This window comes from Lagenorhynchus albirostris, chromosome 5 (genome assembly GCF_949774975.1).
Source record: "Lagenorhynchus albirostris chromosome 5, mLagAlb1.1, whole genome shotgun sequence".
Lineage (NCBI taxonomy): Eukaryota > Metazoa > Chordata > Mammalia > Artiodactyla > Delphinidae > Lagenorhynchus > Lagenorhynchus albirostris.
In genome coordinates, this window is record NC_083099.1 from 126,801,838 (window position 1) to 126,815,576 (window position 13,739).

At 37.2% G+C, this 13,739-nt stretch overlaps 2 protein-coding genes across 5 annotated transcripts in view; both read left to right on the top strand.

The window, feature by feature from the left end:
- Nucleotides 1-13,739, top strand: part of JAM2 (junctional adhesion molecule 2) — a 410,153-nt gene that overhangs the window by 97,688 nt on the left and 298,726 nt on the right. The gene's annotated exons all lie outside the window — the stretch shown is intronic.
- The window catches only part of GABPA (GA binding protein transcription factor subunit alpha), a 33,739-nt gene that overhangs the window by 16,816 nt on the left and 3,184 nt on the right, over nt 1-13,739 (top strand). For all 4 annotated transcript variants that reach the window (XM_060150779.1, XM_060150778.1, XM_060150780.1 and 1 more), the window contains exons 6-9: nt 4,439-4,633; nt 8,405-8,458; nt 9,390-9,530; nt 9,773-9,965. In XM_060150779.1, the coding sequence (XP_060006762.1) occupies nt 4,439-4,633; nt 8,405-8,458; nt 9,390-9,530; nt 9,773-9,965 (583 nt within the window). The remainder of the gene's footprint in view (nt 1-4,438; nt 4,634-8,404; nt 8,459-9,389; nt 9,531-9,772; nt 9,966-13,739) is intronic.

The window sequence follows — 13,739 nt, forward strand, 5'->3', positions numbered from 1 at the left end:
TTTCAGTAGTGCACAGGAAAGATAGTCCATGTCTTCTAAACCTTAGCGGGGAAGGTAGGAAAGTCTGGTATTGGAAAGATTTTTCAAGGGAAAGTGATGATTGTACTTGATTTTCAAGTAATAGTACAAATTCAACTGGAGGTCACCAGAAAGTAGTTTCAGGTGCACAAAATTTGGACTGGAGATAAAGATGTTATCTGGGACTCAGTCACATTGAATTTGTTAAAGTCATACAAGTAGATGCAGTCTCTGACGGAGAGAGATAAAATGGAAGAGAACATAATGCTGGACCTTGTCAACATTTAGGGTTGAGGAACAGGAAGTGGGGGGAAAGCTTTAACAGATTGAAGGAAAATAAGAACCGTATATAGTGTTGATGAAATTGGGGAAGAGTTTTAGATGGTCACAAGTCTTGACACTGCTGAGAAAGTCAAAGAATGCTGACTGAGTAATATCTATTACATTTGGTCATTAGAGGCTCATTGGTAGATTTAGATAAAAGCAGCTGCTGAGTTGGAGCGACAAAGGTGAATTATAAGAACTAAATAAACATTGTAGAAATGGAGAAAATTGAGTATGAATTGGGGGGGGCAGGTGGGAAGAATGCTGGGGTAATAAATAAATAATATTGAAGGTTCAAGAGTTGGTGGTGACCTGAGTGTATTTGTAGATAAATGGTGTGGAACTAGTGGGAGAAGGAAAGATTAAAGAAGCAAGGGTAGGAGTTATTCATAACAAGATAAAAGAGTCCAGTTTGAAGGATGAGACCTAAGCCATTCCTCAAAGAATAAGAAAGCTGTTAAGACCAAGTCTAGTGGCAGTGTGGATCTTTTCATTTGCTGTCAATTTCGGGTTTTCTGTGTAGCATCTCAGTCTGGCCCTGCGCTGCCCAGTGCCATGGTCACCAGTCCCATGTGAGCACTTGAAATATGCCTGGTCTGAATTGAGATATGCTGTAAGAGTAAAACACCCAGTACAAAAGGAAAAGAATGTACAATCTTATAAATTTTTTACCTAGATTACATGTTGAAATGAAAACATTTGGATGTATTAAGTGAAATTATTATCAAAACGAATTTCACCTGTTTCTTTACCTTTTAATGTAGCCATTAGAAAATTTTAAAGTTACATAGTGGCCTGCATTATGTTGGACAGTGCTGATCTACACAATTTCTGCCTTCAGTACTGGGGAGTTTTCCTTCATTATTATTTTGATAATAACCTTCTGTGTTTCTCTGTTCTTTTTCTAGAACTCCTATCAAATCTCCTGGGTTGATCCTCTACATCTTTTTTCTTCCTTATTTTTCATCTTCATATCTATTTGTACTACTTTCTGCCAAATTTTCTTGTCTTTTTTTTAAATTATATATTGTTTATTTATTTATTTATTTATTTATTTATTTATGGCTGCATTGGGTCTTCGTTGCTGAGCACGGGCTTTTCTCTAGTTGCGGCAAGTAGGGGCCACTCTTCGTTGCGGTGCGTGGGCTTCAGTTAGTTGTGGCACACAGGCTCAGTAGTTGTGGCTCACGGGCTCAATAATTGTGGCGCACGGGCTTAGTTGCTCCGCGGCATGTGGGGTCTTCTCGGACCAGGGCTCGAACCCGTGTCCCCTGCATTGGCAGGAGGATTCTTAACCACTGTACCACCAAGGAAGTCCCTTTCTTTTCTTTATATTGCAACCTGATTTTTAGTTTCAATTTACAAGGGCTATTTATTTTGGTTGTTACCTTTCCATAGCATTCTGATCTTATATTACAGATATCATGTTTTCTCTCCTCTCTATGTTGATTACAGTGAAGTGGAGGTTTATTATTATTTTTTTTGTTGTTTGCAGTTTGTTATTGCATTATTTCTGCTTCCTCTGGGTTCTGTTTTTCTGTTTATTTTTGGTCATCTAGTGGTTTCCTTTTCGTCTCTCAAATATCTGATTATTTTTGACCATTTGTTCATATTTAAGAGTGAATAACTTTAAAGCTAATTAGTTTGAAGTCTGGAAGGAGTTTGTTGACTATGCTGGTGAAATGGGGTGTTGGTCATTTTATTAAAAGATTTTCAAGTGTCAGCATGTATAGATCTTTTTCCTGGGTCTCCCAACTTCTCTGGAAAATTGGCCAAACACATGTCAGGAGTAGAAGGTTGGGGTGAGGATTTAGGGTTGATGTGTGTGTGTAAATGTTGCATTCTGGGAGTGGAAAGGGAAGTGGAGTGGGTGGAGAGGGTCTCACTCTTCGGTTTGTAGACCGGTCTAAAGTGTTCCTGGTGCCTACGTGGTGGGGAGATGCTTCCATTTCTGTCGTTTCCCACTCATGTTCCTGTGAGTTTACATCTTTCAGAAGTTTCTTTAGCATCATTTTACTAAGGACTTAGAGAAAAGAGGCAGGGAGAACATGCATGGCAATTAGTTATGTTAAACTAGAAGACCTGATATTATTTAAGAAAACAAGGCGGACTAACTATTTTCCCCTAACATGTTTTTTTTTTTTTTTGCGGTACGCGGGCCTCTCACTGCTGTGGCCCCTCCTGTTGTGGAGCACAGGCTCCGGACGCGCAGGCTCAGCGGCCATGGCTCACGGGCCCAGCCGCTCCGCGGCATGTGGGATCTTTCCGGACTGGGGCACGAACCCGTGTCCCCTGCATCGGCAGGCGGACTCCCAACCACCGCGCCACCAGGGAAGCCCCTCCTCTAACTTTTTGATCCTGATACTTTTTTGTTCATGTTTACATAAAATGTGCTTACTTGAACTTTGAAGTGTGTTTCAGGATAGCTTTTCTAACTTTCCAGAACTCCTTCTGTTTGTTGTTTTGGAGTAGTATTAAAAAATAGAGCCTCTTGCTTTCTCAGTTCCTGTCAGTTCCTTGACTTCACTTTTATCTGGACCTCCTCTCTCCCTTTCCTTCGTGTTTCGATGCTACTCAATTTCAGTTCCACTCCCACCGGTTTCTCTTTATTGTGGTCTTCTCCTCTGGAAGTGATCCTTGGCTTAGTTTGAAAATTTCACAGGTACTTCACTGCTCCATCCCCTTTAAAGCTGACCATGGACCTTCGTATTCCTCTGCTACTGGGTTGGGCAAAACTGTGCTTTCAAAGAATACTTCCTGGCTGTGTTCAGTTTTTCGCATGCTCGGGATGGAGAGTGAGATGTTCCTTTGCTTCCCTCTGCTTTCTCCTGCACAGATGCTGATACCATACAGCTCTTGTGACTGTTACTGCTTTGTCTTCACCTGCATGTATTTTGGGTTCCATGGGGATATCATGTCACCTGGTTTAATTGTAAATGTCCATGGATTTTTGGTTTTGCTCTCTAGTTGCTTTTAGTGGTGGGTTTTGTTTTGTTTTATGTGTGCATTCAGAGAAATTTTAAAACTTTGCTGCCATCTTCTTAGAATCTTCCTTCCTTAACTTCCTTGTGAAAAAAATCAAATAAAAAATCAATTCTGTGGCTTGCAATCCTGTATTATGTTTGATTCATTTTTACTGTAAATTGGCTCTTGATAAGTACTGAGTGTTATTTTTCCTCACTTCTTATTGAATAGCATGCATCTTGGGGGCATATAATCAATACCATTTGGATAGATGACCTTCTCCGTGCAGAAATACCTATACCAAAATTAATTCAGCTAGTATTTATTAAAATTCTGTGAGTAGAAATTCCGTTACATGCCAGGGATACAATCATGAACTATTTACACATGTTGACCATCTTTTTTATTTGTGAATTCATTCAGTAGTAAAAAATGATGAAGAAAATGAAACTATTTGGATTCACCTTTTATAGATTTAACAAATGTACGCACAAAGCGCCGTGGTAAGCTCTGAAGATTCAATGGTTTACAAGACACAGTCCTTATATTTAAGACCTCAAGGTTTTATGGGGGGACAGCTGAGTAGACATGCAATTAGCGTGTTGTATTGTAAGTGCTACCATAAGGGTAAGTGCAGGAACAACTAGCGTTTTACAAGAAGTAAAAGTGAGGAAAGAGTACGTTCATATTTTGGAGAATACGTCTCCCCAGAAACCCCTTATAATTTTATTTTTTCAGTGCATCAAATCATACACTACTACAAAATAATTTTTTAAAACTTGTTTAATTTACTCCATTTTCTACAAGGTAATCATGTATTTTATTCTTCCATTTGGCCCACTGGAGAGCAGTTTTGCATTTTGTTTTTCTTGGTAAAATTCCAGACTAACTGATGTAGAAATAAGTGAATCCATCAAAAATTTAGATTAAGAAATTGAAAAGGAGCTAAGGAGAAAATAGAGCATAAGAATCTTTTTTATTTCATATAATGAGTTTATTTACTTCACTTACTTGTAAAAAAAAGAAACCTGTCTGGATTTTATCTGCGTGTTTGTGTGTGTTTACAAGTTAACTGTAAATTTATATAATATCTAAGATGCAACTAGGCCAATGGTAATATTTTTCTCTTTAGATCCCATACAGTGGTCCACAGACCAAGTCCTGCATTGGGTGGTTTGGGTAATGAAGGAATTCAGCATGACCGATATAGACCTCACTACGCTGAATATTTCCGGAAGAGAACTCTGTAGTCTCAACCAAGAAGATTTTTTTCAGCGGGTTCCTCGGGGAGAAATTCTCTGGAGTCATCTGGAACTTCTTCGAAAATGTATAAAATTGAAATTATTGTCTATTTGCATTGTAGCTTAAGTTTAGTTTTATTTCTTTATAACTTTGTTTTCATCTAAATTGTTCATTGATAATAGCAATAATAATTAACATTTATTAATTGTGTAAGGTTGTACTGAGAGCTTTATATGTATTATCTCATTTGATCTCGTACTAATGCCACAGATCATTACTTTCCTTATCTCTTCAGATACGAATCTGAGGCTTAGAGAGCCCCTACAAGGTTATAGAACCTAGGGTGAGGCAGAGCCAGGCTCCAAACCCAGGCAGACTAACCCTAGAATCCAAGTTCTGAAGTAAGATTCTATGCCCTGCATTTAGCTCTGTTCATATATTCTAGTTGTTGACTTCTGTTTCATCAGTCAGTCCTGTCCTTTATGCTCATCTTCTAGAAATTTAAGATTTGTTCACAGGTGGCTTCCCTCGCATTCCCTTCATTATTGGGATTAAATCTTTTAAAATATCTTTTAATTGAATGGGATCTTAAGGGAGAAAGGGGAAGTGTAAGTATGCAACACACCATCTTGAATTGGAAGCCACAGATTATAGTGTTACCATGTTGCTTGACAGACATTATTATGATTAAGGCTGTCCAACAAAAAGAGCTCAAATAGATGTAAATTATTTTGCTTGAATTTTAATCCATCTTATATTTCAGTGACTGTTAAAATATCTTAGCAGTAACCCATTCCCTGACACTGTTAAATAAATCAGGAATGCTAGCCAAACCCATATAGTTTTCAGAATGTGTGAATAGGACACTCTGACTTTGTTTTATAACGGTTATGGATGAAAATGTAACTGGTAGCATTTCATCCTACTGTGTACCCAGTAAGGGGACAGATCTGGTAGAGGGATTTTTCACAATCATTTAATGCTTAGGGTTTTCATCTGCTGTTGAATAAGAAATGAGCTCTGTAGAGAAGCTTTCCTTCATTGTTTTTATTGGTAATATCTCTCTTGTGTTGGTTCTCTTAAATATCAGGAGAAGAAAAATATTTAAAAGACTTATTACATTCATTATATTTACACGGTTTATTTCCAGTTTCAGTTCCTATTAGATAAATAAGTTGAATGTTCTGGTTGAAAGTTTATCCTTGGCTTCGCAGGTTTTCTTCTCTGCAGAGCTTTTCAGCTGAGTAAGGTAAATTCCTGAATTGTTTCAGGTTTTTAACATGTAAGTTATGTTTACAGAAACATTTTCTTGTAGGGACTCTCGAGAATAGAACAAGGGCAGTGTTTAGACTACAGTTTAGTTTTTCTCAAATTCATGGTTTTCGCTCTGTCTCCCAGGTCAGCACTTTTTGGTTGTTTCTCTCTGGTTCTCCCAGTGCTTCTCAAATGTTAAAGCTCATTCGGAGACTTTTCCTAGTACAGGGGGCAGAGAAATCTTGTGTATCTTTCCATCTCCTTGCAGTCAGTGGTAGAATGGGTCTTCTTCAGAAGAGCTCTGCTCTGGAATTGTTTTGTTTTCAAAAGTAACAAAGCCCCAGAGCCTAGATGAGTATCTTAGGGAATTCCTTGCTTATCTGGCCGTGGTTCTTTGCCTGGTGAGGAAATCCCATCTGGTTTGGGAATCTAATTCTCAGAATCTGGGAATGGATAGGGTGGTGTGTAAGGCTATTTCTGGCAGACTTTCTATAATTCACAAGCCTTACCTCTCAGAACAGGCTCCTTTGGGCACAGTCTAGTTCTCTGGCCCCTCCTGTAGAGTGAAGTCTACAGCATATTTCTGAAAGGCATTTATTAACCCAGCATTTATTATCTTTTCCTCAATGATCTATCAAGGAGACACTACTGAACAGATAGAGCTCCATCTTTACATATTTGTGTTAGTTTTCCCACCTGAGCCACCAGCTTCCTGCAGCTTCCCTTCTTGTGAAACTTCATCCAAGTCCTACAATACATGGGGAAGATAATTAGGAAATGTTCCAGTAGTACCAGCTCTATGATGTCCTTCTTCGTATGAATATGTCTTCTGCCACCAAAGGCACAAAGCTCTCAGTTTGCTGAGGGTCTTATTTAGAAAAAAGAATTGCCTTATACCTTTAGTGTCCAAAGTTTCTTCATAAAATGCCTCCATAGGCTCAGAGCTTTGCCCCTTAGGGCTCTGCTTCCTTCATGTATGACCAGGATTTGAGGGCTATAGAGGAATATGATATTTAGAGTGCCTGTATGGTCTTGGACCAGCCTTTCCAAAGCCCCTCTCTTTTTGTGTTCTGCCTTGTTATCTTGAGAGTTCCCCAGGAAACAAAGCAAACTCCACTCTGAAAATCAGGGCTGAGAAGCTGATCTTACAGATCAGTAATGCCTGTGCTGTGTGGTGGTGACTCCCTTTCGCCTCTTTTTGGTCTAGGGCACTGTGTTTATTTACAGTCATGAATGGAACAATTTCATTCCAATAGCACTTTGCCTTTTCAAGTTACTTTTGTAAAATCTGAGGGAAAATATACCACAAATGTAAAGCATGCATTTTTCTTCAAGAGGGACAGTGGTTCTTGGGGAGAAGGCTCAGAACTAGGAATGTGGATAAAAGAATAGTGTCTTCAATTTACTGAAAAGTTAACTATGTTTCAGGCATTGTGCTTCTTAAAAATATTTTCCTTTAATCCTTACAACCACCTCATACAGTGGTAGGTGGGGGTATCTCATTTCAATATGAAGAAATCAGTGGTGAAGTTGGTTGAATAATTTACCACAGTCACACAGCCAGTAAGTGAGTGCTAAGATCAGAACCCAGATCTGAGGCTAGTTCCATGTAATTGTTTAAACTCCCAAACTCAGGACCCCCAAAGAAAGCTCCCATCTGACAAGTAGGATTCAGATCTCTTTTTAGCTTCCCAGTCCTCTCCAGCTCTGTGTTTTTAGTTGGATCCTGGCATGGCATCCTAAGGAGAACTGTGTTGGGAGCCCAGGCCCCAGGACTCACTCAGTACACAGATGACTGCTGGTAGGTGCTATTTCAGTTCAAGAGAGAAGCATCCAGTCTATGATGGGCACTAAATAGGCTGAAGGAATATAGACTGGGAAGTGAAACTCTTGTCTGAGAGGTAAAGAATACCATTTAAGTAGGGAATAGCAACAGATGAGTAATGAATGGTTCTCCAAAGGGTTACTAGGACCTTTTACACTGTAACTCATGTCGAGAGCTGTATTTGTAGACATGTTAAATTATTTAGTTCAATTGTGACACTGAGGACAGCTACAATTCCACTGAAAATTTGGCTGTCTTTAAGAAGAAGCATTCTAAAGTTAAAGCCGTTTTATTAAAAAATGGATGTTAGTTAAGTAAATTATGACACTCTCTCAGATCATCTTGAAGAGAAAGAGCCTTTTTGATGAAGAAAGTGTATCTAAATAATTTCATTGTGATGTATATTCTCATCTTTGATCTGATCTTTAAGATTTCCTATTTTATATAAAACATAGATAAATAGATTTAGAATAGGTATTTACATTTAGAAAACCCTGGTTCTCTGAATAACTTTTCTGAACATGAAAAGAATTTGGAACTTTCCTTCTACTTCTCTTAAAAATATCTTTTCCCTGTAAAATGATGATCAAGGATCTTTTTAAGTTATTATGCCAATAAGTTTCAGTTGTTTGATGTTTTGCTTTTTTGTTTGCTTGGTTTTTGTTTTAGTTGTGGAGTTTTTTTTTTGTTTTTTTTTTTTTGTTTTGAATTTTACTGGATTGGAGTTTGCATTTCTGGTTTAAGTGAAAACAAAAAATTTTTGTGTGTGTTCTTCAGATGTATTGGCAAGCCAAGAACAACAGATGAATGAGATAGTTACAATTGATCAACGTGAGTATTCATGTGCCCATAATGTGTGGCCCATTTATCAATAAGACACGTTTTCTTTATTTAGTACTGCAAGGTAGTAAAAAGAAAAACTAATTTTTAAATTTCATATGAAGTATTTTAGATATACAAAGAAATAATAAAGTATAACCAACATCTGTGTATACCATAAGAGATAAAACTTTATATATCAGGTCTACCTGTTGTAGATCCCATTTTAAATGACTATCCTGAACTTGATGTTTATTATTCTATGCATATTTTATCTTTTTACCAACTTACGTAACCATAAACACTTTAGGGCATTGTTGATTACATGTCTGAACTTTTGGGGAAAAATGGTGCTATACTGTGCATATCCTTTTGTAACTCGCTTTTTTGTTTAACATTTATGAGACCCATGTTGATAAATGTAGCTCAATTTTATTTTCACTGCTGTATATTATTTTTAAAACTTTGTGAACATCATTGAATGAATATTGTAAGAATGCTTGTGAGATTCTCTGGTTGTAATATCATGGGGTTTCTACCCTTTCAACCTTACTAGGTAAGACCAAAGTTTTTCTCAAAGGGGGTATGTTTGTACTCTTATCAGCGGTGGAATGTGAATTCTCATTTGTCCACATTCTCCAAAATTTGATAAACCATTTTTTATGATCAAATATTTTAAAAAATAGATTTTTTAAAATAACTTTAATGTATCACTAGATTTATCACATCATTAAGTTTTTCCAAAATAAGGAAACCAACTTTTATTCGCTATGTTAAGATTCACAAACTGTAATACAGACATCATACCTTATCCTCTGAACTTGTGCTGAGGTAATTAGACGGGCATTAGTTAAACTAATTGCATTTTATTTCTTTCAGTAATTTTTTTCACTGTTTGTATTGGAAGGAGAAAAAAAATTTTTTTCCTTGTCTTGCTTTGTAGCTGTGCAAATTATTCCAGCATCAGTGCAGTCTGCTACACCAACAGCCATTAAAGCTATAAATAGTAGTGCAAAGGCAGCTAAAGTACAAAGAGCTCCAAGGATTTCAGGAGAAGATAGAAGTTCACCTGGGAACAGAACAGGTATTTTTGCATTATCATCTGGTATTTATAAAATTTGTCGAATTATGTATATTTCGTTTTATTTCACAGTATGAAAATGTGAATATGGACTGTTTCTCTGGCGATACTTAGACAGCATTTGTAAAAAAAATTTGTGTTTTTAGTATGGCTGAGGTATGCACCAGAAGACCTGTGTGTTGTCTTTTGCCTTCTGTTAATCCGTAGCATTGTGGTCAATATTTGTCATTCTTGTCAATTTTTAGGAAACAACGGCCAAATCCAACTGTGGCAGTTTTTGCTAGAACTTCTTACTGACAAGGATGCTCGAGACTGCATTTCTTGGGTTGGTGATGAAGGAGAATTTAAGCTAAATCAGCCCGAACTGGTTGCACAAAAATGGGGACAACGTAAAAATAAACCTACAATGAACTATGAGAAACTTAGTCGTGCATTAAGGTAAGAATTTATTACTTTTCTTTAAGTATCAAACCTTTCTAAAAAATACCTAAGAAAAAAATAGAATAAGAATTCTAGTGTAAACACTGTTATGTAATGATGTTAAAATACTTGTTTATAAAATGTTTTCTTTATATAAATAAAACTAAAATTTTTCACATTTATGTTAAAAATTACTTCTTAAAAAGATTTTTAGTAATAATTTGAGGTACGTAGAGTTTTTTGAAAGATGATTCTAAGATTTTTATCTGATTTAAAAGCATGTACTATGTTTAAAACCAACATATCTAATCTTTGAGGTTTCTGTTATTTACATAACAGATGCTGTCGTTTGGTATAGGTGAACTGAATGAGTGTAAATTCTAGCAAATACGTAGATATTGTCAATTTTTATAATTAGATGCAAAATGTCAACCCATTTCCCTGTTTTTCCTTCCCCCACAATATGCCAAAATCTGAATATCCAAACTTTACATCAGTTAAATTGGAGTAGAATAATTATTTATAATTTCTCGTAAGTGGTATGAAAGTTTTTGACATAATTACTGTCATAAATTATGCTTACTACAGCGATAGAAATTCAGTATGTACACTTAAGTATCTGAGAAGTAGGATATATAGGAATTGTGTCTATATTTTTGGAAGAGTGAATTTGGTAAAGCAGTTCTGCAGTTTACCTCTGTATTCCTAAATAACATGCTTTTACTGCTACTTTATGTTTCACTGGAGCATTGTTTGTGAATTTCACACAGAGATTACGATTTACCTCTCATTATTAACACACATACCCTTCCCATCCCTTCATCCAAGTGTAATATAATTATGTGGAAGTGTTGATTAGATCAGTATTCATTGTTACAGGATCATGGCATGTAAGTACCATTACATAGTTTATCATGATTATTTTTCTTTTCCAGAATGACCATTTGTTTTCCTTAGCATACATAAGTAACTACAGTGCTTTATTTTCAATGTACTTATCACTTATTCAGTCTCAAACACTTTGCCAACTATTTAAAGATCCTTTCTGTATAATCAGTTTTGACAGTTGATGTGATTGTGTACATACAAGTCCCCTCAAAATTACAGATGAATTATTAGAATTAATAGTTAAGATGTCACTTCTCCCCAGATTGGTCTAACTTTCAATGCAGTAACCGCCTGAATAAATGTTTTCATAGAACTTGACAAGATAATTGTAAAATTTATATAGGAATATAAGGTATCGCAATAACCAGGACACCTGAAGAAGATTAATTAACAAAGTGGGAAGACTTGCTCTACAGGATATTGAGACTCACTGTAAAGCTACAACAACAGTAAGACAGTGATCTATTTGCTTAGGATAGACAAATAGACCAAGGATTAGAGTAGCTAGCCCAAATAGAACCAAGAATGTAGGAACATTTGATTTAAAGATGGCAGTGGGGAAAAGACCTACTTTTCAATCAGTAGTGCTGGGACAGTTGACTATCCATATTGACCCCTTCCTCATAGCATACTAAAAATCAATTCTATGTCGCTTGTAGCTCTAAATGTGAAAGTAAAATAGGGAGGCATCTAGAAATACCTACTTGACTTCAGTAGATGAGGAAAGACATTAACAGAGCCAAAAGCACTAACATAATGGAAAAGATCAATAAATTGGACTACATTTAAATTTAAAACTTCCGGTCATCAGAAACCATCATTAGGAGGGTGAAAGTCAAGCCACACATATCTGACGTAAGACTCTTACCTGGAATATGTAAAGAACTCTTACAAATCCATAGGAGAATTAGGAAAAATGGGCAAGAAACTTAAGCAGACATATTAGACTAGAGATTGTCCAAATGGCCGATGAACATATGCAGTGGTGCACAACCTCATTAGTAATCAGGGAAATGTATTTTATTTATTTATTTATTTATTTATTTTTATTTATTGGCTGCGTTGGGTCTTTGTTGCTGTGCGCGGGCTTTCTCTAGCTGTGGCAAACAGGGGCTACTCTTCGTTGCGGTACACGGGCTTCTCATTGCGGTGGCTTCCCTTGTTGCGGAGCACGGGCTCTAGGCGCACAAGCTTCAGTAGTTGTGGCACGCGGGCTCAGTAGTTGCAGCACACGGGGTTAGTTGCTCCGTGGCATGTGGGGTCTTCCCGGACCAGGGCTTGAACCCGTGTCTCCTGCGTTGGCAGGCGGATTCTTAACCACTGCACCACCGGGGAAGTCCAGGGAAATGTATTTTAAAACCACAATAAAATGGTACAGTGTACATCCCAGAGTGGCTAAAATTAAAATAATTGCTTTTAAAATTAAAACCAAGTGTTGGTGAGGATATGGAGCAGTGGGAATGCTTCTACACTTTTGGTAGGAATGTAAACTGTGACCGATAACCCAGTAGTTTGTCTTCTAAGGATGTACCAGACAAAAATGTACATATATGTTCACATGGATGCTTATAACAGCATTATATATAACATCCCCAAACCAGAAACCACCCAGGTATCTATCAACAGTAGAGTGAATAAGTAAACTATAATATACAAAGGGAATACTGTGTATCCATTAAAAATGCACTGATATGGGTGAATGTCACAAACATAATATTCAGTGAAAAAAATCCAGACCCAAAAGAGTACATACTGGATTTATATAGTAGAGTTTTAAAAAAAACCAGCAAAACTAAATTACAGCATTTATGGATGCATGTTTGGGTGATAAGACTATAAAAAGAAGCAATGGAATTATTATCATGAAACAGGATTGTGTAACCTTTTGGAGCAAGGGAGGAGTGATGATGGGGAGGTGCCGCAGAGGAGCTCTAGGGTGCTGACAGTGTTCTGTGTCCTGACCTGAGTAGTTAACAGGTGACTGTTTGCTTTGTAATAAATCACTGAGCTGTTCGCTTTTGTGTCCTTTCTGTTTGTGTAATATATTTCCCAATTTAAAAGTTTTTTAAAAATACAAGTAAAAAAAGGGGGTGGGGAGAAAAGAAATCATATCCATGAAAATACAGGCATCGAGGCTTCCCTGGTGGCACAGTGGTTAAGAATCCACCTGCCAATGCAGGGGACACAGGTTCGAGCCCTGGTTCGGGAAGATCCCAAATGCCACGGAGCAGCTAAGTCTGTGTGCCACAACTACTGAGCCTGTGCTCTAGAGCCCGCGAGCCACAACTACTGAGCCCATGTGCCACAACTACTGAAGCCCACTCACCTAGACCCCGTGCTCCACAACAAGAGAAGCCACCTTAATGAGAGGCCTGCGCACCGCAATGAAAAGTAGCTCTGCTCGCTGCAGCTAAAAAGAAAGCCTGTGCGCAGCAACAAAGACCCAACACAGCCATAAATGAATGAATGAATGAATGAATGAAAGAAAATACAGGCATTGTGTACCTTTCTACTTTCTTCATTTTAGGGGGGAAACAGTGAGTGCTGTTATATGTGGTCATATGACGCATCTACTAGATTGGAGGAAGTATTAAGTAAAATTGTTAATTTAAATGAGAACGTATGTGTATGACATTTTATAACATCTTACCAAGAAACATACGATTATACCAGCTCCAGTTTTGTTTTAGAAATGTAAAACCACTTTCCCTCTTCATTTTCCTTTTTTCCCAAGTGTCTTATTTGTTACAGCCTTACATATTATGTCGAAATTTTTTAAGAAATTGAAATGCCTACAGCATTTTAACTGGATGACAAGCATTGGTGGTTTGTGGGCTGAGATCTAAATTCTGTATTAATGTAATTGACAAAAAAGGAGACAGGAGACTATGCCCAGTGTGTTAT